Genomic DNA, 25647 nt, shown 5'->3' with positions numbered 1-25647 from the left:
TGTCAAGTGCATTTTACCACAGTTAAAAAGAAAAAAAGAAAAATGGGGTTATTTAATGCATTTGATTGAGCAAGTAAAATGGAACTTAGGGCTAGAAGGCGCTTTGTTTAAATGAGCCAGCTCCCCTGTCCTCACTCACATGAAGTTGGATTTGATTAAGACATTGAGGGTTTGTTTGTTTTTTTAAATCATTTCCTGCTGCTTGGCCCACAGATTCATATCACACACACACACACACACAAAACCTTTCCTACTTATTCTTGACACAAATTCCTAATGACCAGGGGTCCAAGCTTTCTCCCTCTTCGTCTCTCTGTTCAATAAAAATGGCAGAACTTGAGGGCCTGCCTGGACCATGGACCTGTGATCTGGGTGAAACAGTGGGCTGCACTTTTGGAGAACAGGGTGGATTTACTTTGCATATACACTGAAAGAACTCCTCCCGAGGATCAGTTCACCAGGAAATACTTATTTTTCAAAAGAACACAAGTTTGATCTGTGGGGGAAAAGGCTTCCAGGAAAAAAAAAGAAAAAGAAAAAGAATGTGAATGTCATCAAGGAGACTAAGTGCCCACTGAGATTTGGGGGAGAGACAACACACCATGAAGGACTTGGCCATGTGGTTTTTACTGCCTAGAGAACAGCGTCCCCTCTAAAGTCTTTACATCAACTGATGTGATCTGTGCTGCTCAATTTCACCATTTTGAAAAAGAAAGCTGGAAAGTACCTGGGCCAAACTTGGAATGAAAGACCTCTGGCCTGAATATGAGAACATGACACATGAAACTGAACAGGTGGGGCAGGAGGGAAGCTGTCGAGAGTCTGAACACAAAAGCCCATTTCTGCAGACAGTTGGAGGTGAGCACCTCAGGGTTTTGGGCCAGTTCTGCTGGCACTGAAGTGCAGAGGGAAGTTGGTGGATGGCCAGCTGGAGTCCGATACACAGACTCTGGCAGCAGTGTAGGCCCTGAATATTTCCCTGGCAAATTCTCAGGAAATGCCACCCCCTCCCCCATAGGGACTTGGTTGAGGGCAAGTGATGCGGGACTACTCTTGTGTCAGGCCATCTGATACCAAGGGAAACAGTGCCAGGGTGCCACACAGGCCCAACTTCACAGCCTAGCGATGCCACCTCACCTACTGCAAACGTCCTGGACTTGGGTTTCCTCATCTGTAAAATGGGCTCCGAGTGAACACCCACAGGTTCTCGTGAAGAACGTCCTGACCAAACACTCAGTAAGGGTCCCTCCCGTCCGCGCCCTCTGCTGCTCAGGATGCCCTCAGCAGGTAATACTGCTAATAAGTGTTTAGGGAAAGTGAAAATATTATAACTTCTCCTGCTGCTGCAAGGGGGTGTTTCCTCTAAATTCTACCACGGGAACCACGCCAGTGCAGATGGGCAGCAAAAAAAAAAAAAAAAGAGCAATTCTATGACACCATCAGGGGCCATTCATGAAGGTGGCTCATGAGAGAACAAAACCACTTTTAAGAAAGAAGCCAAAGAATGCTAATTTGGGGGGAGGGATACGGATGAATTCTGTCCTCACCTTAGCAGTGAGGAAAACGTGAAAGTGTTCATTGAAGGAGAGCACAGGATGATCCGTAATTCTTTTCAGGAATTTATCCAGAGCCTTTCTTCTGGTCTCCACAAACTCCTCTGAAAAACGATCCACAACACCTTTCACTACAAACTTCTCAGGAAGTGGCTACAAAGACATGAAGAAAAACATTCAGAGTAACTGATGAGAAGGTGCAAAGAAAAACCACCAGGCTAGCTCATAATTCCTAGGACCCATGTCTCAAGAACAATCTTTCTTTTCTTTTTTTCCCTTTTTTTAAAGCTTTTAAAAATTGAAGTATAGTTCTGTAAAACATTATAGGAGTTATAGGTGTACAATACAGTGATTTGCAATTTTTAAAGGTTATACTCCTCTGATAGTTATTATAAAATATTGGCTATATTCCCTGTTTTGTACACTATGTCCTTGCAGTTTATTTCACACCTAATAGTTTGCACCCCTTACCCTCCTATCCCTATATTGCCCTTCTCCCCTCTCCTCTCCCCACTGGTAACTTCTAGCTTGTTCTCTGTATCTGTAAGCCTGCTTCTTTTTTAAGAACAGCTTTTCTTTACTGGTCAGATCTTTATATAGTCATCAAGATAAACTTTTCTGAAAGATACCGAAGGAGAAAATCACAACTACCCTGTCAATTTTATAATGGGAGAAATAAAATACTAGCATGTAGTCTCTGGAAGACACAGGAAACAGTACTAAAGCATCCAATAGTACGGTTATCTTTACATCGCTTGATGCACAGATGATATACCGGGAACACTAGGGCAAGATAAGAAAGACAGCCTAAGGAGAGAAGGCGGAAAACATTATCCACACAAAAAATTATTTAAACATCTTAAGATTCTAAGCCCAGTTCAAGGGGTAAAAATTTGGCGAATGAAAAAATAAGTATGTTAGGGAAACCCATGTATCTAAAAAACACCTTTTTTCTAAGCCAGTTTGCTAAAAAGTTCTTAATAGTGTAACTTCCTTTATTCCTTACTCAAACAAATTTCTCTTTCACATTTACTTTGAGTCGATATTGTGGGCAATTTAAAACTACCTGACTTTGAGCTTTGACCTATTTCCATAGCAGCTTGATTAAAAGGCCTTCCCCATTGCTACCACCACAGGGAAAGAGTGTCTGCTAATGCACAACTTGAAAATGTTTTCATTAGGAAATATTATAAAATTTTACATTAAAAAATGGGCAAATGAGTGGGGGACGGTATAGCTGAGTGGTAGAGCACATGCTTGGCATCCTCAAGGTCCTGGGTTCAATCCCCAGCACCTCCTTTAAAATAAATAAAAGAAATAAATGAATAACTAAACCTAATTACCTCTCCCCCAAAATAAAAAAATAAATAAATAACAAAAACAAAACCTCAAAATACAAAAACAAACAAAATGGGCAAATGATCCAGTAGACACTTCTCCAAAGAAGATATACAAACGACCAAATGCACATGAAAAGATGCTCAACATCATTAGTCATTGGGGAAATACAAATCAAAAGTGAAGCCACCACCACACACCCACTACGATGACCATAATAGAGACAGCAAGAGACAGAGACAGAGAAAGACAAGAAAGGAAAGAAAAGAACAAATGTTGAGGAGAATACAGAAAAACTGGAACAAGCATTTAAGCCTGCAACCTCCTTAAACACTATAATATGGCAATAAAGGGTTGTTTTTTTTTTCTTTTAAGTTATAAACCCTCAAGCACACACACACACATAAATGTAGAAATAAGATACAGGAACAAGGAGGTAGGCAACCCCTAACAGTGGAATCCTAAGCACTTAAGAGTGGGAAAGCCAAGAAGCCACCCAGATTAATAACATAAAACCTTTCAAATATTTAGAAATTGCAACACCAGCACCCTTGGAAACGAAGCACGTAGGTATGAGAGAATTGAACAGCCGCCTAGACTTGAAATAGCTTTGGAAAGTCCGTATGTTTTAGGTCTCAAGAACCAACACTCTACTGGGTGCCACCTTAGCCTCCATGTCTCAGGTCGCTGTAGAGAACATTCCCCTTTCCGAAGCTAACTATTCCATCTGTGGCCTTGCCCCCTTAGCTCACTACCATGCGTCCACTGTGACCTGTTAATTACACTTCCTCTGCAGCGTGCCTTTAGCACCTCCGCCTCACCTGGCTCTATCCTGAGTCTACGAAAAACATGGTTGGTGCTCTTTCTACCTGGAAAACAAACAAATCTCCCTCTCGATCTTACATCTTCTGCTCTTCTTCCTGTTTCATTCAATCTTTTTGAAAAGAATCATTTATCTTTACTTTCTACTCTTTCCCTTGATCTCTTAATCCCCAATCTTCTTTTGCCCCAAAACAAACCACCTTTGGTACTGCCTTCAATGCTGCTTTTCTCTGCCCTATCCCTGACTAAGGCAGAAACCACTCTTTTCAAGATGATCAACGACCTACTAGTTACCAAATCCAGTGGGTGTTTTTCTGTTCCGATCTCTGGAATCCTGTCGTGCACGCTCTGATTTGCTTATGCTGAAGAGGACTCAGGAAATAGGCCTAGTGAGCAAATAAGTAGTTAGGTGTGTCTCATTGAACATAACAGATAACCTTCTGAAAAGAGTTATCCATTCTTCAGATTTCATACACTGAACTTGATGTTCAGTGAATCAGGGAAGCTTGCTATTGAAAGGAACGCTGGGGTGAATCCTTCTGCAAACAGAATTTCCTTCTGTAATAAGCATTACTATTGTCCAGTGTCCATGGCTTCATAAATTTGTTTCTTCCTATTTCAAGCCTCCTTAAAGGGGCACACCTACTCTCTGCCTCACCTTTATTAATTACCTCTGGGTTGTTTATGCATAGGAATCTGGGTTGCTGGTAAAATCAAGGGCAACTATACTCTGTAAATGAAATAATATGAACAAAGAGCTCAACACAGCTCCCAGCTCATGGTAGATGTCGAATGAATGCCAAGTATTTGTATTAATTTGCAAATACAGAGAAGAGAAGGCAAAGAGGGGAGTGGACTAAAGGGTGGAAATTTCATATATCTTTTAAGCCAAAAAAAATATTTTAAAAAATCACCTGGAATACCATTTCACATGCACTAGGACAACTATAAAAGGAAAAAAAAAAAAAAAAAGGAAAAGAACAAGTGTTGGCAAGTATACAGAGGAATTGGAATCCTCATACATTGCTGGCGGGGATGTAAAATGGCATAGTCACTGGGGAAAAGTCTAGCATTTCCCCCAAAACTTAAACACAGAATTACTGTATGATCCAGCAATTCCACTCCTTGGCATATAGCCAAAATAACTGAAAACAAGTGTTCAAACAAAAACCTGTACAACAAATGTTCACTCAGCATTATTCACAATGTTTGGGCTGGGGAGACAAGCAAATGGGAAGTGACTGCTTAATGGGTGTGGAGCTTCTTCCTGGGGTGATTAAAATGTTCTGGAATTAGTGGTGGTGACTGCAAAACTCTGAATATGTAACAAAAGCCACTGAATTGTACACTTTGGTGAATTTTATGTTATGTGAATTTTAACCTGAATTGAGGGGAAAAAAAAGATGTAACAACAGAAGCAGATGTCAGAGAGAAAGGAGATGCTATGCTGTTGGTCCTGAAGATGGAGGAAGGGGCCTGAGTCAAGGAATGCAAGTGGCCTCTAGAAGCTGGAAACGGGAAAGAACAAAGTCTCCCCTTGAGCCTCCAGAAGGGATACAGCCCTGCCTACATCTTGATATGATCCCCTGAGACTGATTTTGGACTTTTGACCTCTAGAAGTATAAGATAAAAAAATTTTGCTGTTTAAGTCACTTTAAAAAAAAAAAATCACCTGATCGGGGATGCAGGAAAGGGTAGGGACAGAGAGGAAACAAGCTGATAAACGCTGAAACTGGGTGATGAGTACATGAGGGTTCACTGCAATCAATCTCTCTACTTTGGTATGTTTGACATTTTCCATAATGAAAAGGTTAAAAAAAAAAAACTATATATGAGTATATATGTTGGAACCTACAAAAAAAAATCCTATCTGCAGAGCTTGCAATAACGCACTAAATATTTTAAGGTTTGATCTTAAAATACTTACATTTTTATAGCACTTGGTACTTTGGTAAAGCACTTTCACATATATTTTATATTAATTTATAAGAAAGTATTTTATAATCTATGAAACAAAAGTATTGTCATTGAAAAGCTATTTCTGGGTGGGAAATTTGGATAAAGATTTCAATTGCTCAATCTCTATATGTATAATTTCCTCTTGTCAGCATTTTAAATGGCTTCTTTTAGCAGCAGCTTCCTTTAATAACTCAGTGGTAGACTGGATGCTTAGCATACATGAGGTCTTGGGTTCAATCCCAGTATCTCCGTTTAAAAAAAAAAGAATTTTTTAAAAAGTCCTTTTAAAAAATTACTTCTTCTATGCAATTCAACAAATATTTAGTGCACATTCACTACATGACAGGACACTAATTGCGTTGCACATTTACTGGGTCTTCATGTGACAATAAACTCCGCAGAGCAGGAGTCGCCTGTCCATCTTACAACCCCTCACCTTCCCAGGGCAGTAAAAAAAAGCCTAGTAACCAACGAAGTCGATTATTAATAACAGATAGATACTTCCTAGCAAAACTGCTGTAAAACAAATTTCTTTGGGGGAAAAATAAGTCTGACTTTCATGCTTAAGTCAGAGATGCTCTCCTAAATTAAATCTCTCTCCACCCCAGGTATGTACTAAGAATTTATGAAGAAATTTAAGTCCCCATGTGCTTCCACAAGTACCTTCTACTCATTGCTTCTACCCAGACCATAGAAAACCAAACTTAAAGATACTCTTGATCCACCGTGGGCATTCTGGAGGCTTCCATTCTTTTACAGTTCGGGCTTCAGTGTATATGCATGAGTGCTACCATGTTTCACCAGCAGGTGTCGCTGTCTAACCTTTGATTTTTAAGTACGGAACTTCAAATACCCCTCATTGCCAGGAGGTGGTGTGGTTTTTTGTTTGTTTAATTGAAGCATAGTCAGTTTACAATGTTGTGTCGATTTCTGGTGTACAGCATAATAGTTCAGTCACACATATACATACATATATTCGTTTTCATAATCTTTTTCATTATAGGTTACTACAAGATATTGGATACAGTGCTATATACAGTATACATTTGTCATTTACTTATTTTATATATATATAGTAGTTAGTATCTGCAAATCTCAAACTCTCAATTTATCCCTTCCCACCCTCTCCCCCCTCTGGTAACCATAATGTTGTTTTCTATGTCTGTGAGTCTTTTTCTGTTTTGTTAGTAAGTTCATTTGTCTTTTTTTTAGATTCCACATATTAGTGATATCATATGGCATTTTTCTTCCTCTTTCTGGCTTACTTCACTTAGAATGACAATCTCCAGGTCAATCCATGTTGCTGCAAATAGTATTATTTTATTCTTTTTTATGGCTGAGTAATATTCCATTGTTATCCAGTCAGCTGTGTGTAACTCTTATGCACAGTGTGGGCTACACATAAAGAGCAACTTCCTTCCAAACAGCACAGCATGGGGAGGGAGAGAAGAAAGAGTAACTGTGCAGTGGAGAAACCTGATAAGTACTACCTCAAGTCAGGCGATCCAGGTAAGCATCCACAGTGATAGGCATGGTGGTAGCATGTACCCTTGATACAATATGATGAGAATGGCCCTTTACCTCTGTGCTTTTCCTCCTCAAAACACACTACTCCAGGCTAATCGTGAGGAAAACATCAAATAAATCTCAACTGAGGGACACTCTACAAAATGCCTGACTGGTACTGTCCTCAAAATTGTCAAGGTCATCAAAAACAAGGAAAGCCCAAAAAACTGTCACAACCAAGAAGAGCCTGGAAACAAGGAGACATAACCACTAAATGTCATGTGGTAAGTGGGATGGGACAAGGAAAAGGACATTAGGCAAACACTAAGGAAATCCAAATAAAGGACTTTAAGTTGATAATAAGGTACCATTACTGGTTCACTATTTGTGACAAATGTGCCATACTAATATAAAATGTTAATAATAAGCAAAACTGGGTGTGGGGTCTGTGGGAACCCACGTACTATCTTCGCAATAGTTCTGTAAATCTAATACTGCTCTAAAATAAAAAGTCGATTAAAACTTTTTTCCATTAGCTACCAATTTTGCCAAATTAAGATTTTTTAAGGAATAATTCCAACTGCTTAAAAACTATCGTCTCTTTTTTGGCAGGTTTTTAAGTGATCAGAAGATAGAAAAGCAAAACTCCAGGCTTGGAGAGCGGAGGGGATGCGTGATGGGGGGGGGTGTGTGTGGCAAAAATAACTCCGGGAGACCCCCTGAGAAAGACAGAGCCCCAGACAAGACCCATCGCTCCCACCACAGCACTAACGACACAACTACTCTTGCCTCGAAAACCAGGGAAACTGCTGGAGTGTTCATAGCAGACTCAGCCTCTTCCTACTGCGGGGGGAAGACTGGAAGATGCAGTGGTAACAGGAAACCTGGCGGCGCTAAGAAGTTAACCGGCAAAGGTTTCTACTAAAAGATAAAGCTCTGCTGAAGAGTTTTATGACCCAAATTGCCCAAAAGCCCCCAAAGCCCAAGAAATATCTAGGGTCTAAACAGTTATTATTTATACTTTAAAAAAAAAAAAAAAGGTCAAAGTACACAACATGTATGTTGAGTTAAGCAGTTCTTTAAACTTTGTTTCCTCTAGTTTTGTTTTTTTAAATGTGCAGATAAAGTGACAGATAAATATTATGCTGCTTCAGTAAACAGAGGTAGGTGGCCCTGGGGTTTGTTTTTTAAATGAAAAGCTGTGGTTGAGTGGATCGTGTGCTAGATTCCTGTGGCCCGAATTACCCATGTCTAAAGAAAGCCCAGCCAGCTGTAAGCTGAGACATCTTTCTCCACCTGGTGGCAGCTATCCAAACCTCAAGAATAGTGTCTAGGAAGGGTGGAAGAGACGGTCTTGAAAGAGGCAGCAAAGGGAATTAGGACTCTGCACCTCAGAAAATTAACTGTCATAATGAAAGTGAACATCTACCCCAACTCACTCAAGAAATCAGCATACTACATAGCAAATCAGACCCAAACCCAAACCACAGCATCCGTAAACATGTTTCACGTGCATTTGGTGGGTGAATTTGGCATAAAAAGCCAGATAGAGTCTGCCCATAATTAAGGTGGAAGGGCTGAGTGAACGGCGTCAGGAGACAGAATGCGGGACAAAGCAGGAAGGAGCTGTCCTGACTTAGTACCTACGGGAATGAGATGAGTGGGCTGGGATTCTTCCAGTTTGTTCCTCAACCAGTCGAAATCCTGGTATCTTCGACGAACAGAATATTCTGGCAGGTCAAACTCCACCCGAGTGCTCTGCAAATGGGGAGAGTGGAACAAAATGAGGGTAAGGGAAGAGTAACACATCTTGGCAGAAGGGAAGGAAAAAACTCTCTGAATAAATCTAACTGGGCAAGAACAAACTTTCCTTCCACCAAATGCACCAACCCAATGGCAAGGTTTACCAACACAGAATAACGTGTCTAAGCCACAGGGTCCAGTTAAAAATTTGAAGGATCTAGAATGAAAATGTCGAGGTTCCTTCCCCCGCCCCCTCCACCCCAGGGAATGGAACTCAACTATCCCTCAGAATTGTGTTCAGAAACATTTGATTCATTTCCTCCAAGCTTAACTTTGAGAATTTCTTTTAGCAGAATAATTCCACTGAGGATATTGCTACTGAATCCAAATCTGTGAATCTCTTTTTTTAAAAAAAAAGGTCCCCACCTTCTGCTAGGTATGTTGACAAGTTTTACCAAAGGCAGAAGGGGGGAAAAAAACCCAAAAGGTAGAAATAACAGATCATCTGCTCATTTAGGAACCAGGTTAGAAGAAAACAGAAAAGAATGCCTAATCTGGCATATTCTGCCAGAACCATAAGTTTGAAAATATACTGTATCTTAGATAATTAAAAAAAAAAACTAGAAGGAAATGCCGAAATGTCACTGAATTACAGAAAAAATACTAATCTTATCTCCTTTTCTAAACTGAAGTTTTCTGAAATGGGATGCAACACTTTGATAATGAAAACCAACATTAAATACAATTAATTTTTTACCAAAACAAGATTTTTACTCATTAATTTGCCCGAACGAAAATTGTGTCTCAGATAAACCATTTTCCCCTGTGAGGGTACCCACTTAATGACAGTCACAGCTCTCAGAAATTAAAGTACAAGACAGAAGTGGCTCAAGCTACATTTTATAAATTTACTCTTTCAAGCCAAAAGCCTTCTTTAACCCACAACACCAAGAAAATCTTAAAAACACATGAACAAGAGTCATCCATCAAAGAAAAAGCTGTGAACAGCTTTGGCATCAAAATTTATGATTTCATCCTCCCCAAAAGCCAGGCTCACAAGCTGAGCAAAATTGTGATGTTAAAGGACCTGATCTTGGACTAACCCCCAAGTATCTCTTTCTGCATTTTCCCCTCTTTCAAAGTCCCACACACCAGCATATGGCCATGAAACACAACCTTCCCTTAGGATGGGCAGGGGTGGGAGGATATGGGCAAAATTGTCCAACCTAGGAATTTGTGATTTATTAGAAGACTCACCAAAGGAATTAACATTGTAGAACTGGAGACAGGGAGACAGAGAGACAGAGAGGGGAGAGGAAGGGAGGGGAGGAGAGAACATTTAAATCCAAACCACTATTGATGAATCTTTAGGCATAAGGATGACAGAGCTATTGGGGGCAGGTAGCCTGGCACTCCTCCTAAGGCCGGGGCATGAGCAGTCCTAGAACCTCGGAGATTCCATCAGGTCTCCTGGAGCCCCGGTTTCCCCACCAGTAAGGAGGCAGCTGAAAGGGACGTTCTTCAAGACCCCACACAGCCCCCAACAGGCTCTGTCTGGGGACATGCCGATGACTATGGGCTCATGAAAGGCATATTTTGAAAGGTGACAAAGGCAACTTGCTTTCATCATAAACAGAACTGATGTTTATGATGGTTTGCAAATCTGCTTCATAAATTACAGTCTATGTAACATTTCTACTCTAACTTTGAAATCAATATTTGGTAACGACAAAAAGCAGTATGTCGGAGAAAACAAGTTTAGTTTATGCTCTAACCAATTTTACTTTGGGGCAACTGCTTTGTTTTCTCCCCTTCTATTTATTTAGGTTAGACATACTTATTTTAAAACTTCAGTAAAAATGAAGAAATAAAAATTAAAAGATCAGATATAATTCCTCTAAACAGAAAACTGCAATTAATATTATGGAGTGTATCTTTCTATGCTTTTTCTAGGCACAGTCACTCACAATTTCCTGTATCTCTTTAATACATCTTGGACATCTTTCTATGTCAGTAAGTTCAGATGTACATAATACACATGGATATACCATAATTAAACCTAATCCTCAGATTGTTTCTAATTTTTAAATCAATAAACAAAACTACAGTAAACATCACTGGGCACCTGTTTAATAATTCTCTTGATGGAATTGTTGGATGAAAAGAGTACACATATTTTTAATCACCCAACTGTTTCCAGATACAGACTGATTTATCTTCTTACCCTTTATTCTCAATAATGGTTATCTTTGATGAAATTACAGCTGCAAAATAACATATCATCTTTGTTTTACTTGTGTTTAATGATTATTGGGGTTGACAATCCTTTCAAATGTTTTGTTTTTTCCTTTCAAATGCTTGTTGGCTGTGTGTTTTTCTTTTTTCATGGGAAGTCTTTTTAAAAATTTGTAAGTCTAGCCATTTCCACCTGTGAAAGCTCTTTACAGTCATTTACCTATCATAATTGCCAAATGATTTTTATTATACAGAATTTTTTGCTATGTAGTCAAATTCATCCATTTTTTTCCCTTTATGGTTACTACTTTTAGTGACATTGATGAAAAGTCTGCCCTCATTGCAAGCTTTTAAAAATACTCACCTGAATTATCTCCTTTATTTATGGCATATACATGTGTCTTAAATCGCTGCTACGCTAAGAATCTACCATTAGAAAATAATTTTTAAACTGTGGCAAAGATATCTGTGCAATGATGTTCACTGCAAAAATTACAACAACAACAACAACAAAAAAATCAAAGCAACCTAAATGTCCGGCAATAAAAAATAGTTAAGGAAATTGTGGTATATTTACTCTATGTTTATCAGTAATCACGTCTGTAAGACATTTTTAATGACAAAAAATTCTTTAATATAGTTTTAAGAAAAACAGCAGGATACAAAATTAATTCTATATACACTATAAATTATTCATTGGTGCTAAAATTTTGGATATAAAAATATATCATTTCTAGAAATGATAATGACAACTATCTTCTTTATATTCAACTTCATTTCCAAACTTTCTAATATTCTCATATAATACTTTTGTAATCATACACACACAAACGCTCATTTTTTTTTTAATAGGACATAAGGGATTTAATAAAGCAGTAAAACTTGTTTGATGCTTTGGAAAGCAATGAGATAAAAAAATAATCATCATGAAACAGAAGGATGCTCACACTCTCCAACCTAAATTTATTTTACTTACTTTTACCACCACTTGTTCTAGAAAAGATGTAGTGATACGTGGAATACAATCAAATGACATAAATCAGAAGGAGGTGAGAAAGATACAGGAAAAACAAGGACAGAGAGAAAAAGCAGAGCCTGGAATGAGGCTGGCAAAAACGCACTCACCTTGGAATTCTGCACACTCGTTAAAACTGGGCCACAGACAGTACTGTGAATTTCCGGAGAGAAATCCAGTCAGTAATAAGACATACAGTACTCATAAAATATGCCAATAAAACTCCAACTATGAGTTTGTAGTAAAATTTTCCTCTGTGAAATTCAGGGTCTAACTTAGACAGGAAAACAAAGTACTAATAAGTGTTTATCTCTATTTTCCAATATCCATGGTAAACGAAGCAATAAAAAAAAGAAAGGAAAGTGCACTTCCACGATTCCATAATCGGAGGCGATCACTTTACAGTTCTGTTCTGTGCCCTTCCTTGCTGTGCTGCACAATCTAGAACGTCCCACAAAGATCACAAGGTCAGGGGCACACACCCCAAGTCAGATCTACAAATAGACAGCCGAGCTCAAGAGTTGTAATGAGGAGTAGTCATTTTCACCACTGCTCCCTGTGAATATCTCCTTGGTCACCTGTAGGCATCTCTGCCAAATTTTTTTTTTTTTTTAAGTTCAACACTTTGGAAGACCTAGCACAGAGCCACAGTAAAATCAAACGTCCAGGAGAGCACCCAGTCCTCTGGGCCTCACCTGACCACAAAAGAACTCCTCTTTGTTCCCCCCAGAGCTGATGGGCCCCGTGACTGTGGCCAGGAGCCTTTCCAGAGAATTTCCATTCAATCCAAAATTTATAGCCGACTGGCTCTAGAGAGATTTGGTCTTTGTCAGAAATGCCATCTGTTCGGGCCACTGCTGGATCTAAGTCTGAATGACTCCCTCCCCCTAAAAAGGGACCTCGTTCCCCATCAATATTAGCCAGCTCACCCATTCTGCTTCAAAGCCCCACAGCCCTAGGAGAGCACCTGAGGATGGGGCCTGCAGAGAACACAGTAAAGTCCCATAGTGCCTCAGCCTGTTCAAATTCTGAAAGCCGGCTCTCCCCTGAGAATACTGTCCCCTCCAGTGGAAAGCTGCTGGTTTTCTTACATTTCCCCAAACCACTAAGACCAAGAGTTGCCGCCCACATCCCGCTCCTCCCCGCCACGCCTCCACGGCCCCGGGAAAACCCTGCTGAGGCTCAGGCCATCAACATACAGAAATCTCCACCCCTACTCATATCTGTCACCTCCTGACACCCCTGGCCTCTCTCCTGACTCCGAGCGCACCTGGTTCTCGGGCTTCATAATCTGGGTGCCCTCAAGATCCAGCTGGTTGGCGCGTACAGCACCTACCTCTAAGCCAACAGTGCCTCCCTCCGCTCCCACGGGCTCGGTCAGCACGCGGAAATTCAGGCATCTCCCTCCCTAGCCAGCACCTGCTGTATTTCAGACTCTTCCATTTCCCAGTACCCCTGGTTTCTCAGCCTCAGGGCCTACAGTTCCTAACAATCTACCCATTCCTGTCTTTACTTTCTTCCTTATTCAGCAGCAATTCAGTGACCCATTACCTGCACCTCTTCTGTGCCAGTATCCTAGGTGTCCCTTCCCTGCTGTCATTCATACAACTCTGGCAAAAACGCACCCATCCACTGCCTGCTTTACCAGACCAAGGCACGGTCGGGAAGAGAAACAAAATCATGAGGCAAACACACTGAGTGACACAAATTCTACAACTGGACCCTCAACGCTGCCAAGCAATGTCTTCGTACTTCCTTAGTCAACTCTTTTTCCTACTTTCCATGAGTTAATGCAAAGCCTGTAGAAGTTTTGAAAGCTTCTGAGCCCCACTTCAAAACCTCCCTTTCACACTTAGCAAAGACCTCATCATCTACTCACAGAGGAACAGCAGATATAAGCAAAAACCCTTCGACTTCCAGACACACACACACACACACACACACTTCCCTTCTTCCTCCAGAAACAATGGGAAAAGTACACCTCCCCGTCAGAAGCCATTCCCTCCCTCCCCTTTTTCTTGGGACACTCTCCTTCCACCTGCTCAGTGGCTTCCATCCCACCCTCCAACCTTCAACCTAATGTCTCCTTCTCTAGCAACGCTGGCCACAGGGCACTTAAACAAGTCTCTTCCATCCTTAAAAACACAAACTGTCTCACCCCCTCAAAGCCACATCCCCCTCCATCTACGTTCTTCCTCTCGCTCACTTTCAACGCCCAACCACGAACACTCAGGATGTCTTTTCTTTCTTTCTTCTCACTCACCCAAACCCACTGCAAACTGGGTGCTGCACCAGTGAAACTGCTCTCACCACGGTCATCAACCCCCTTCTTGTCATTAAATCGAACGTCCACTTTGCAATCCTTATATGTAACTTGACCTCTCAGCGGCATTTAGTCTCTGCTGACCACAGAGACATTTGAAAAGAGGAATTAATAGGGACATAAGTCTTGATGATGACTGTCTGGCGATGAAGGAAAAGGCAAGAGGATGAATTCTAGAGGGAGCTGAAGGCTCCTCTCTATTTCCCCAACCTCCAGTCTATTTCCACATTATCATCAGACTCAACAGTCAGGCTGGGGGTGGGTGGGCGGGGGACTTTCTTGAAAATCACGTCTTTTGGAAGCACAGCACAAGACAGATCTGGGTTCGAGATCTAATAACTCCACCACATGTTAGTTGCGTATCTTTGAGCAATTTTCTTAGTATCGCTGTCTCAGTTTCCTTACTTGCAAAAATAAGAATACTACCTACCAGTCATGTTCACTGAGTGTGAAGATTAACGGGTGATATATTTAAAACACTTAGCACAAAATAAATGACAGCACGTCCACACAGCAGAACACTACTGCAGTCTTAGAAATGATGACATGAAAGTGTGCTCATTGGCATTTACTAGCAGAGAAAGACATTCGCAACGTGTTGAGTGAATTGGCAGCATGCAAAATGCTCATTTTCGTAAATGGATAGAGATAAATAGTTCAGAGAATTATAAATGATTATTTTTGGCTGGTGAGCTCCTAAGTGTTCTTTTATTTTACTGTTTTAGCATAACCGGAGTTTTCTAATTTCTCTACAATGAGCATATATTACTTATATAAAATTTTAAAGGTTTCTACTTTATGTGGCAAATGCTCGATAATTAGCTATTATCATGATGTTACTTTCTAGAGGCCTGCAGAGAAAGCTGCCAGGGCCTGCCTGCCCTGAGAAGGCGTCTCCCCACCACTGGAGAGAGAAGACACGCACCACGACACAGATCTGGGTGGGAGATGCTTTGCCTGCACTGACTCTCACGCCAAGGCTCACTTCAGCTCAGGCAAAAACAGCTGCACTTTGTCCAGCTTTTGTCATCAGGAACCTGAAGTAGACCGGGGAGTCAAAGCTCAAAGTAATAAAGCTAGTATTTGTACAACCTTATTCTCTGACCATTAACTTTGCTTGAGAGCATCAGCACTGGTGGGGATCCCCGGACAAGATGCGGTGTTTAGGACCCTGTGCTCCTGTCTGTCCTCTCTCATTATCACACATCCCTACAGGTCCTTTAACACAACACCCAGAAAGAAGGCTCCACATGCATCAACAAGATATTCAACCTGGTGTCGCTATTTGAAACAGGAAAAGAAAAGAACTGTTGTTGGAGATCAGAAGTGGAGTTCACCGTGAGACGTAAAACTGGATCGTGCAGCAAGTTCGCCCTTGAGGTGTTGTCCTTGAAGCCAGGTGAAAATGCGAGATTGGGACTTGGAAAAGATTACCCTAAGACGTATTCTGACTTACAGGAAATCAAATAACCCCAGGAAAGGGGATAGAAATAAGAACACAGAGGAGAAAGGTGAAGGAGGGAGCGGTGAGCTGCAGAGCGCGCACCGGCCTGTGGATCAGTTCGCAGGGAGGTAAACTGCAGGGCAGGGGACACACAGGGGTGCAGAAGCGTCAAGGCAGGCGAGAACAGCTGTGCCAGCGAGGCAGTCACTGTGTCATTTAGCTGTTAAGAGCACAAGTTCAAGAAAAACAGGTTTTACATTTCACTGACTACAGGGCAAAAAAATAAGTAACTGGAAGTGATTCATGGGAATGCATGTATCAGCCTAGGGCCTCTGAGGATATAATACACATCTAGGCAGCTAGCCTGATGCCTGAGAAACATTAGGTACCCAGTGGCAAGGGTGACGGGGAAAGAGTGTGCGAGTGCATGTGTGTGTACACACACACAAATTTTCAAACGTGAACCAGGTATGGAAAAGATGAGGCAGTAACATAGTTGCACATGGCAGAAAGTCAATAAATATTAGTTCCCATCCTTCTCTGATTCCTTCTCTCCCTACCACCAAGTCTAATTGCACCAAATTATAGTCTCACCACAGAGCTTCAGGTTGCTACAATGATTCATAAATTTGAAGAGTAATGTGATATTAACGTGTTACACAGTATCATCATAGAAAACAAATGAAAGTACATGAATTAAAGATTTTATTTGAAAGACTAGTCACAATTTCTCCTTCATTTTAAGATAAAAAAAACCTTACGTATAACCCTTTTAATCTGAATATGTCCACTCTCACCATAATTGTAATAAAAGTGAACAGAGTTGTACAAAGGGAGAGAAAAAGCAGGCAGGCATCATGGCAACAGGACTCCAATTCTCCAAAACATTCATCATGGGTGGAAGATAAGAAGGGACCTACTTTGGTGGTGATCCTGTACGTGATGTAGGTCTCCATTGTACACACGTGCTTCTTGGGATCATCAACCGTGACAAAGAGGTCTCTGGTCTCACCATCAATGTCATCATCAAGCTGGAGTCTGTTGAGAAGGGAAGATGAAGAAGCTGGACTCGAGGTGCCTGCCGGAGTCCCGCCGTTGGGCAAAATGAGATCCTAAAAGGAGAAGAGAATCACCTTACAAATGAAATGGAAGCACCCGCCTGGAGAGCACCAGTGAAAACAGCTGGTTTAGCCAAACCAAGAAACACCTCTAAGGACAAAAATAACTTTCAAAGAATCTGAGCCTCTCCTTCCTTAATGGTTCTTAAGTGAACGGGTCTTTCACGGCCGAGAGAAAGGAATGACAGGCAGTGCCCCACACCAAATCCATGCTGACACCTTCCAGCAAGTGTGGAAGGACCAACAGTTCAGGGACAGGGAATACAAGAGCCACCGCCACTGTCAGACTTCGACAGAGAAAGAACTCTGTGAGCACACCACATTCTCTCTTTCCCCCAACACCTGGGCCCAGGTAAGCATTAATGGGCTGGAACCCTCTTAAATACCTAACACATTTTAAAACTGAATCAACCATCACAAAGAGACAACTAAACATTATGTGCCTCCTGGAAGAACTTCACACCACCATCTATTAAGTGTGCTGGCCAAAAAAATCAAACCTTAATCCAAAACAAATCTTTAGACGCAACACCAATTCATAGGAAATAGACAGGAGGCAGGAACATGCTAAACAGTGCTACTGGGCTCCAATCAGCAGAACCTACACTTATGTGAAACTAAAGAGAACCAAAGACCCAGTTTCTTCAATAAATAAACCATAGGGAAAAAAGAGAGACAGAAGGAGCACCAGTAGATGTACAGAAACTTCACAGACTCACCGACAACTGCAATGGATCCCGATTAAAACGTAGTGTTGAAAGATTTTGAGATACTCAGGAAAATCTAAACATTGATCAGTTATCTGGTGACATGAAAGAATAATTAGGTGCGATAAAGGAAGTATTACAATTTCACACAGCCTTCATCTTTTAGTAACACACACTAAAACATTCATAGATGAACTGATAGGATGTCTGGTATTTGCTTCAAAATAATTAAGGGTGGGTAAGTGGGATATAGAGGCTACAAGATGCCCCACAGCTGATCAGTGTTGAAGCTGGTACTTACAGGTTCATTATAAATTCTCTTCTCTTTTGTATTTGTTTAAATTTTTCCACAAAAAAAAGTTTAAAGGGGGGGAGAGAGAGCAAGTACCAGAAAAGAAAAATTAAAAAATGATGGACCTCTTTCTCTTCCGGCCTTGGTAGGAAGCCACCTGAATAAATTAAGTCCCTACAACATCCAAAAAAGGTTCAGTCTTCTAGTTACTGTTTCTGGTTCTGAGATGTGATAAGAGGACAAAGCCGTGTCCAGCAGGATACGTGAGAGCCTTTGAATGTCACCTGGGAGTGATTAGGGGGCAAAGACAAAGGAATATGGCAAGAAAGTGGCTTGATCCTAAGCGAAGAGCCTTGGTCAGGACCGTTATCAGCATTCCCGACCTGTGAGTAATGAGATCACAGGCTGGGGTGGGGCAGGGGGTGCCTTCCCCAGAACGGTCTCTGCTTGTGTGCAGAGAACACACAGGAAAGGAGAAGTCAATCTAGCAGTCAGATCCATGAGCTTCAGCTGACCGTGGCACGTCTGAGAAGAGGGCTGGGACAAGGCAGAGGGAAGCATGGTCTGGGGTCAAGGGCAATGTCACCCACCTCAATGAGTGACAGAAAGTGAGTGAAAAAGGCTCCTTCCTTTGTCTCCCATCTCTGCGGACCACAGATAATTTAATCACTTGCTTACTCAACGTCAAAAGTACTTTTGTAATTACTGACAGGGCACCACTTCACAGAAGGTGCTTGTGGGGACGGATCACGCCCCTCCACTGCTCCCCAGCCGGGAAGGCACACCCCTCAGCAGCTGCTCTCGGTGTGGACGGCAGCACTGGGCCGATCTGACACTGCAGGGCACATGAAGGGACCTCTCCTCTGGAGTCATCATGTTGTCATGTCAGTAAATACATAAACGCTGACCTCAGACAAGGCACCATGCTAGGCACGGAGGGGCCCACCCTTACATTTTACCAACGCTAGCTCACCGGGCCTCAGCACGGCTCTATCATCTCTGGCTAAATATTGCATAAAAGAAGGAGAAAAATTCAAACTCTTTAGTCAGATAAGCCAACATCAGCTTGGACAGCAGTTTCGCACAATCTGGCCTGGACTGCTCCTGGGACCCCGGGATCCACAGCGCCATTTCACAGCCCTCATCGTTGCCAGCAAAGCAGCACCCCTCTTTTTTACGTAGAGGGCATCACGGATCTCACAGGAATCTGCTCAAATGCCCCCTCCTCTTGGAGTCCTTCCTGGATCCACCCCCGGCAGCATTAGTCCCTCCCTTCTCAGTACTTTGAAGATACTTCCACTGAAGCAATTTTCAGTTTTAACCATTTATTTACACATATAACGTATCCACAAGCACTGTGAGCCCCCGCAGCTGTAACTGCGCTGGGTTCACCTTCGTGTGCATGCGTCATTATCTGTCCGTCTGTCTGCATGTCTCCTACGATTTCTCCCAGAGACTCCAGGCCGACTCCCCTAACTTTTGCTCTGGAGACCTCAGCCAGTAACCTTCCAGGAACAGCCCACATAAAGGTCTTAAATGTCTTGGCCAGACAGTGGGAAATTATCCAGTTCTCAAATCAGTTAGTGGGGTTGGGGAGCGGAGAGTCAACCAGACCTCATCACACCGACGGTTCCTTCCTCTTAGGACTGACTGCATGACCCGGGCAAGCACCCACCCCCTCATTACAGGGTGTCTCAAGGAATTATTTTTTGAATGCGTATGAATAGCTAATGAGCTACAAATGCCTGTAATTTCCTGAGAAGGGATCTGCCATCTCCTATTTGCATGGCACATCTGCGCACAGGGCTCCCACATTCTTACTTCACCGCACCCTGTGTCAGCCTCGTGAGGCTGGCAGACACACACTGTCTCTCCCAATGAGGAAGTGGACTCAGAGGTTAAGGAGCGTGTCCAAATGTCCCAAAGCTAGTCACTGCTATGCTGGCTTGAGCCCAGGTTTCTAGTTCCTACTTCAAGGTTGTTCTCAAGCTGAATCCCCTTTGTATGGCTTTTTTCCAAACCCAAACTGTCCCTCATCTCTATTTTCTGGCCATAAATCCTATTGGGTAAACATGAGCTTCTGTTTCTAAAGCCAGTCAAGGAAAGCTACTATTTTCCCTTAGGGTCTTAATACAAATTATTCCCCAGATAACTCCCCTAAAAATATGGTCCCCATGAGAAACAAATGTGGAGGGAAAATATGAGAAGGACAGGGCAGGGGGTTAGGCGGACGGAGTGGGCCAGGCTCCTCCGGCCTCAGAGTCCTCCAGCAGCCGTGTGCTTCACTGAGACCCGAGCTCCAGAGCAGGGGTTGTGGGAAGGCAGCAGCTTGATGACTCACATGAATGACAGCAGCTGACGAGAGAATCCCCTGGCTCAACACAACAGCCTCTCCTTCTCTTTCCTGCCTTACAGTCAGCCCTGCATAGTGCAGCCAGGGTGCCCACTGAAAAATGTCAGTCAGAACATGTCACCCCCCAACCACTTCCCTTCCCCTGCTCAGAATGCTCAAAGACCTCCACCCAATCACATTCAGAATTAAACCCACACTCCCTCCCATGACCCGCAGGGGCCAACATGACCCAGTCACGCTCTCTGACTTCATCCCGAACATTCTCCCCCGTTACTGCACCTCCCGCCAAGTTCATCCTGCTCTGCATTCTCTGGCCTGGGCTCACTTTGACCTCAGGGCCTTCGAACTTGCTGCTCCCTCTGCCTGGAACACTGCTCTCCACACACATCCCACCAGGCTGGCTCTTCTCCTCAAACAGGTTTCTGCTCGAATGACACTTACTCAGAGAGGCCTCCTCGGCCCACACAAATCTACAAACATCCCTGCCCCCTCCATCACTTTCCAGCCCGTTCCCTGGCTTTCTTTTCATCACAGGACTTACCACTGCCTCAAATGTATTACTGACTGACTGTCTCCAAACCAGCCTGTAAACTGCACAAGAGCAGAGACCTTACCTTGTTCACCCCTCTGTCCTCTGGCACACAGTAGGTACTCAGTAAGTATTTGATGAATGAACGGATTTTAGAAATGACCCAACTCAATCTCTTGCCAATATAAGGTGCTCAATAAACGTCTGCTGAGTAGGCGGGGAGGGGGGTTCTTGTGGAGACACATACACTCACACATATACACACATATGTGCAGGCGCTATGGCCACAGTCTGGCCCAGCTGCTCCCCACCCCACCCCCATTTCCCCGACTGCATGGAGACAGGAGAATTAGTGAACCCGAGTTAACTCGTAAGGCCATACGCGTAACCTGCATCTAGAATTTGAGAAGCTTCTGCTGTTTCGCAGGACTTGGCAGTGACTGGGGAGGGATGGGTGGGTTGGGGGCCTCCGCTGGGACCCTGGGGTGGGGGAAGAGCCACCTTGGGGCCACCCAGTCAGCATGCACACACTTTGGACCTGCTCCGTACACTTGCTGCCAGCTCTGTGGCAGCCTCAGCCAGTACGTCCCCTCCTTGCACCATCCCAGCCAGCAGAGTGGGGACCACCGAAGTGGCTGGGGGCTGGCCAGAGGTTGCCCTTTTTCCCTCCCCTGTACTCCAGCGACTTTTGAAGATGCTGGGCTGGGACCTCTTACCCCTGAAGAGAGCTGAGGGCAGCCAGAGCTGCCGACACCAACCCCCGTGTCTCTCCATAAGCAAGTCCATTTCAAAGGCAGTCTTTCTCTGTTTCTCTTTTCAAGTTCTAGGCCAAACTTTTAGTACAAGGGCCAAGGCTGGGGCATTTAATTGCTGGTGACAGAGAAGGAAGGCTTTGCCAGCAAGAAGGAAACTGAGGGCTTGGAGGAAGGGAAAGGTGGCACACCCCTGACCCTACCCTGGCCTGAGGACTTCCTGATCATCATGGCTCCCACAGGCCCCAAGACCCCACCAGACTGAGGCAGCTATTCTAGGGGGACTTCTGGGATTGGCTGGGGATGCGGTCCCAGTGGGAGAGGCTCCCCTAGAGAGGGAGGGGGTGTGGTTATCTCCAACTGGCCTCAAAACTGAAACCATGCCCTGCAGCCCCCTTAGTGTTTCCCTTTTTTTCTTCCCTCCTTTCGACTTCTTTGGGGGCCCCTTCTGTGGTTTTAGGGAGTCTGACTAGATTCCTTATCCTGGGGCCTGCTCCATCCATCCCTCTGGGGCCCCTGGACCATACCCCCATCACAGCCCTGTGTCTTCCGTCAGACAGGGTCAGGCTCTGCCTCTGTTCCTGGGGGAACTTGGTGCACATTCCATAAACTCAGCTGGTCCCCTCACTGTGAAGCTCCCACAAATTTCTGGAAGCCATTTGTTAAAAAAGATTTTAAAAAAAAGAAAAAAATTAAATACACTTTACTTTTCTGCTATTAAAAAAGGAAGTCTGCTGAATGACAAGAACACTGAGGCTAACCTGGCCAGACTGCCCAGTTTTTAATCACGTTCCATTATTTACTAGCAGCGTGACTTAAGCAAGTTTATTCATCTCTAGATGCCTGGCTTTCTCATTTCTAAGATGGGTAAATGGGGTCGAGTTAGCTAGCATGTGGAGCAATGGGAACAGTGCCTGGCACATGGTAGACACAATCCCATTCATAAAATACTCAAAAAAAAAAAAAAGAAAAAAAGTCAAATTGCCTGCAAGTATTCCTGCATGCCCTTACAGACCACGGGGCTGGGCTCACAGGAGACAACAATTGCTGCTGAAAATTAAAATTGCACCTAGAGTCGTAGTTGGTGCCTCAACCACACCTTCCTTAACGATTTCACTGAAGCAACAGATACATCTGCAGTAGCCCTGGTGACACAACCACATAGTTGATAAATGAATGAAAACGCCTCACTGCTCCAAAATATCAATTCTTACTATGTGGGTTTCAGTGACAAGACAATTTCTTCTCCCTGCCACCCTTTTTCTCCTAGGAAGAGAAATACACAGCTAGGCCACTTTAAAAACTTCCCTGGTTCAAAGAATGCCAGTTCTGAGATTCACCATCTTGCTCAACCAGCCACAAGATAGATCATTACAGTAACATAAGTCACCAGCAAAAATCTATATTATGTTAAACATAGGGTTTATGAAAAGAAAGTGGCATACATTGGGGACCAATAAAGATTTAATTAAAAAACAAGTCATGCTAAAATACTCTAATTTCTCTTTATTGTACTATCAGAGGAACGTGGGCAACCTGAGGGTCTAGTTTCAGAAGAGCTTGACAAAGCCTCTCAAGGCATCCGTAAGGCTGGAGAAGAACGTGGGTTCTCTGAATGCACAGACTGGTTCTGACTTGTCTTCATTTACCTCCCTCCTACCAGGCACACAGGAGGTGCCTGAAGAGTGAATGTGCCCCACACAAACCGAACAGAACACTCTTGACTGTTGACTTTGTTGTAAAATTAAATTCAGGCCAACTCTGGACAATAAATTCAAAGGGAAAATCTCAAAATTGTTCTGTTCAAAGACATTCATAACAGAGCAAAGAACACAAAGTAAACCCTGGGAAAGTCCCAAAGGCTCACTAACCAAGAAATGATGTTTACATTAATAAGAATGTTACACAGTCATTTAAAAATTATAAATCTAGACTTCTAGAGAAACTCAGTGAATTGAACACAAGCCTTTGATTTCTCCCTCCTTCCACCTTCCAGATACTAACTTAACCACCTGGAGAATGAGACAGAAAGAGTGGTGGGGATGGGGGTGAGGAGAAAAACAGTCACTGGAATCATACCAGGTTGGAAACCAGGAAAAGATGCCATCCAAATGCCAAAGCTTTTGAAGATTTTCTCCTGATGATAACTGGGGCGCAACTAAGGGAAGTACTAAGAGGTGTCTCTAACCCACGTCACTGAGGTGACTTAGGGTTTTCAAGGTTACCTAAAGAAGTAGAAAATGTCCTGAACCCTCACATACATTTTAATTTGAATATGCAACTGTCTGGGTGGATGAGGGTGTGGAAGGGCCTGCAGTGGGGTGGAGGAGGACCCCCAGAGTGCCTGGCTGCTGAGCGAGGGCTGCCAGCACAGGCAGATACACCATGTGAGGACCAGCAGAGGGTGCCCTGCCCCCACAGCTGCATCTCCCCATGAGGGATGGGATACAAGAGAAAGGCCAGAGGAACGGGAAGGCACCTGCTTGCAGCTTCATGACATCAGCTGCTCTGGGTGGGTCTACCACGCACAAAGGAAGCAAGACTGCAAATTCTGAAAAGGCTGGACTCTACCAAGATGAGGAGGGCACCCAAACTAGAAGGAAGCCAGGTTATGCTGGATCCAGAAGCAGAAAGGAACCAGGTCAAGTCATACTGACTATCCAGGACCCTGGCATTCTTTCTTCTGACTCCTTTTCCCATGGACAGATCACTCAACTGATCTGTCAGCTGATTACTCAACTCAACCTAAGACTCAAGAAGACAATTCCAGCATCAAGTAGAAACAGAGGATCTGATAATTCACTTATTCTGGTTGAGAGGCAAATGGCAGGCCTGTATTACCTCATCAGAAAAAAGAAAACCAAAAAATATATCAAGCCTCCATTAACTCATCATTCAGACCCAAGAAAACCAAAACACGAGGAAAGCAGCACAGTCCTTAAGAGCAGATAAATATATATATTTGAAGATTTATCCTATGAAACATAACACTTTAGTCCACATCTACTTTGTGCTCCCATTATAAAAAAAAAGTCGAAAGAAAGTGAAAGAGGGAATAAAAAAATTAAAGCATACATTGAAAACAGAAAAGAAAGAGTAAAAGTTATACACATGAAAAAATGCTTAATATCGCTAATTATCAGAGAAATGCAAATCAAAACTTTAATGAGGTATCACCTCACACCAGTCAGAATGGCCATCATTCAAAAGTCTACAAACGATAAATGCTAGAAAGGGTGTGGAGAAAAGGGAACCCTCCTACACTGCTGGTGGGAATACAGTTTGGTGCAGTCATAATGGAAAAGTATGGTGACTCCTCAAAAAACTAAAAATAGACTTACCATATGATCCAGTAATCCCACTCCTGGGCATATATCCAGAAGGAACACTAATTTGAAAAGATACATGCACCCTAATGTTCACAGCAACACTGTATACAATAGCTGAGACATGGAAGCAACCTAAATGTCCTTGGCAGATGACTGGATAAAGAAGCCGTGGTATATTTATATAATGGAATACTACTCAGCCATAAAAAATAGTAAAATAATGCCATTTGCAGCAACACGGATGGACCTGGAGATCATCATTCTAAGTGAAGTCAGCCAGAAAGAGAAAGAAAAATACTGTATCATATCACATATGTGGAATCTTAAAAAAGAAAGAAAGGAGAAAAAAGAGAACACTAATAAACTCATCTACAAAACAGAAACAGACTCACAGACATAGTAAACGATCTTATGGTTACAGGGGCAAGAGGGTGGGAGTTTGAGATTTGCAAATGTTAACCACTATATATAAAAACAGATTTAAAAAAACAAATTTATTCTGTATAACACAGGAAACTATATTCAGTATCTTGTAATAACCCTTAATGAAAAAGAATATGAAAACAAATATATGTAGATATACACATGACTGGGACATTATGCTGTATACCAAACACTGACACACTATA

At 42.7% G+C, this 25647-nt stretch overlaps 1 protein-coding gene across 2 annotated transcripts in view; it reads right to left on the bottom strand.

The window, feature by feature from the left end:
- Positions 1–25647, bottom strand: part of SNX30 (sorting nexin family member 30) — an 88224-nt gene that overhangs the window by 31114 nt on the left and 31463 nt on the right. For both annotated transcript variants that reach the window (XM_032478209.1, XM_032478211.1), the window contains 3 exons: positions 16859–17050; positions 8826–8936; positions 1548–1706 (listed from right to left, as the gene is read on the bottom strand). In XM_032478209.1, coding sequence (XP_032334100.1) covers positions 1548–1706; positions 8826–8936; positions 16859–17050 — 462 coding nt within the window. The remainder of the gene's footprint in view (positions 1–1547; positions 1707–8825; positions 8937–16858; positions 17051–25647) is intronic.

The sequence above is a fragment of the Camelus ferus genome, chromosome 4 (genome assembly GCF_009834535.1).
Source record: "Camelus ferus isolate YT-003-E chromosome 4, BCGSAC_Cfer_1.0, whole genome shotgun sequence".
In the NCBI taxonomy this organism is placed as follows: Eukaryota; Metazoa; Chordata; class Mammalia; order Artiodactyla; family Camelidae; genus Camelus; species Camelus ferus.
This window is presented reverse-complemented; position numbering and strand designations above follow the sequence as displayed.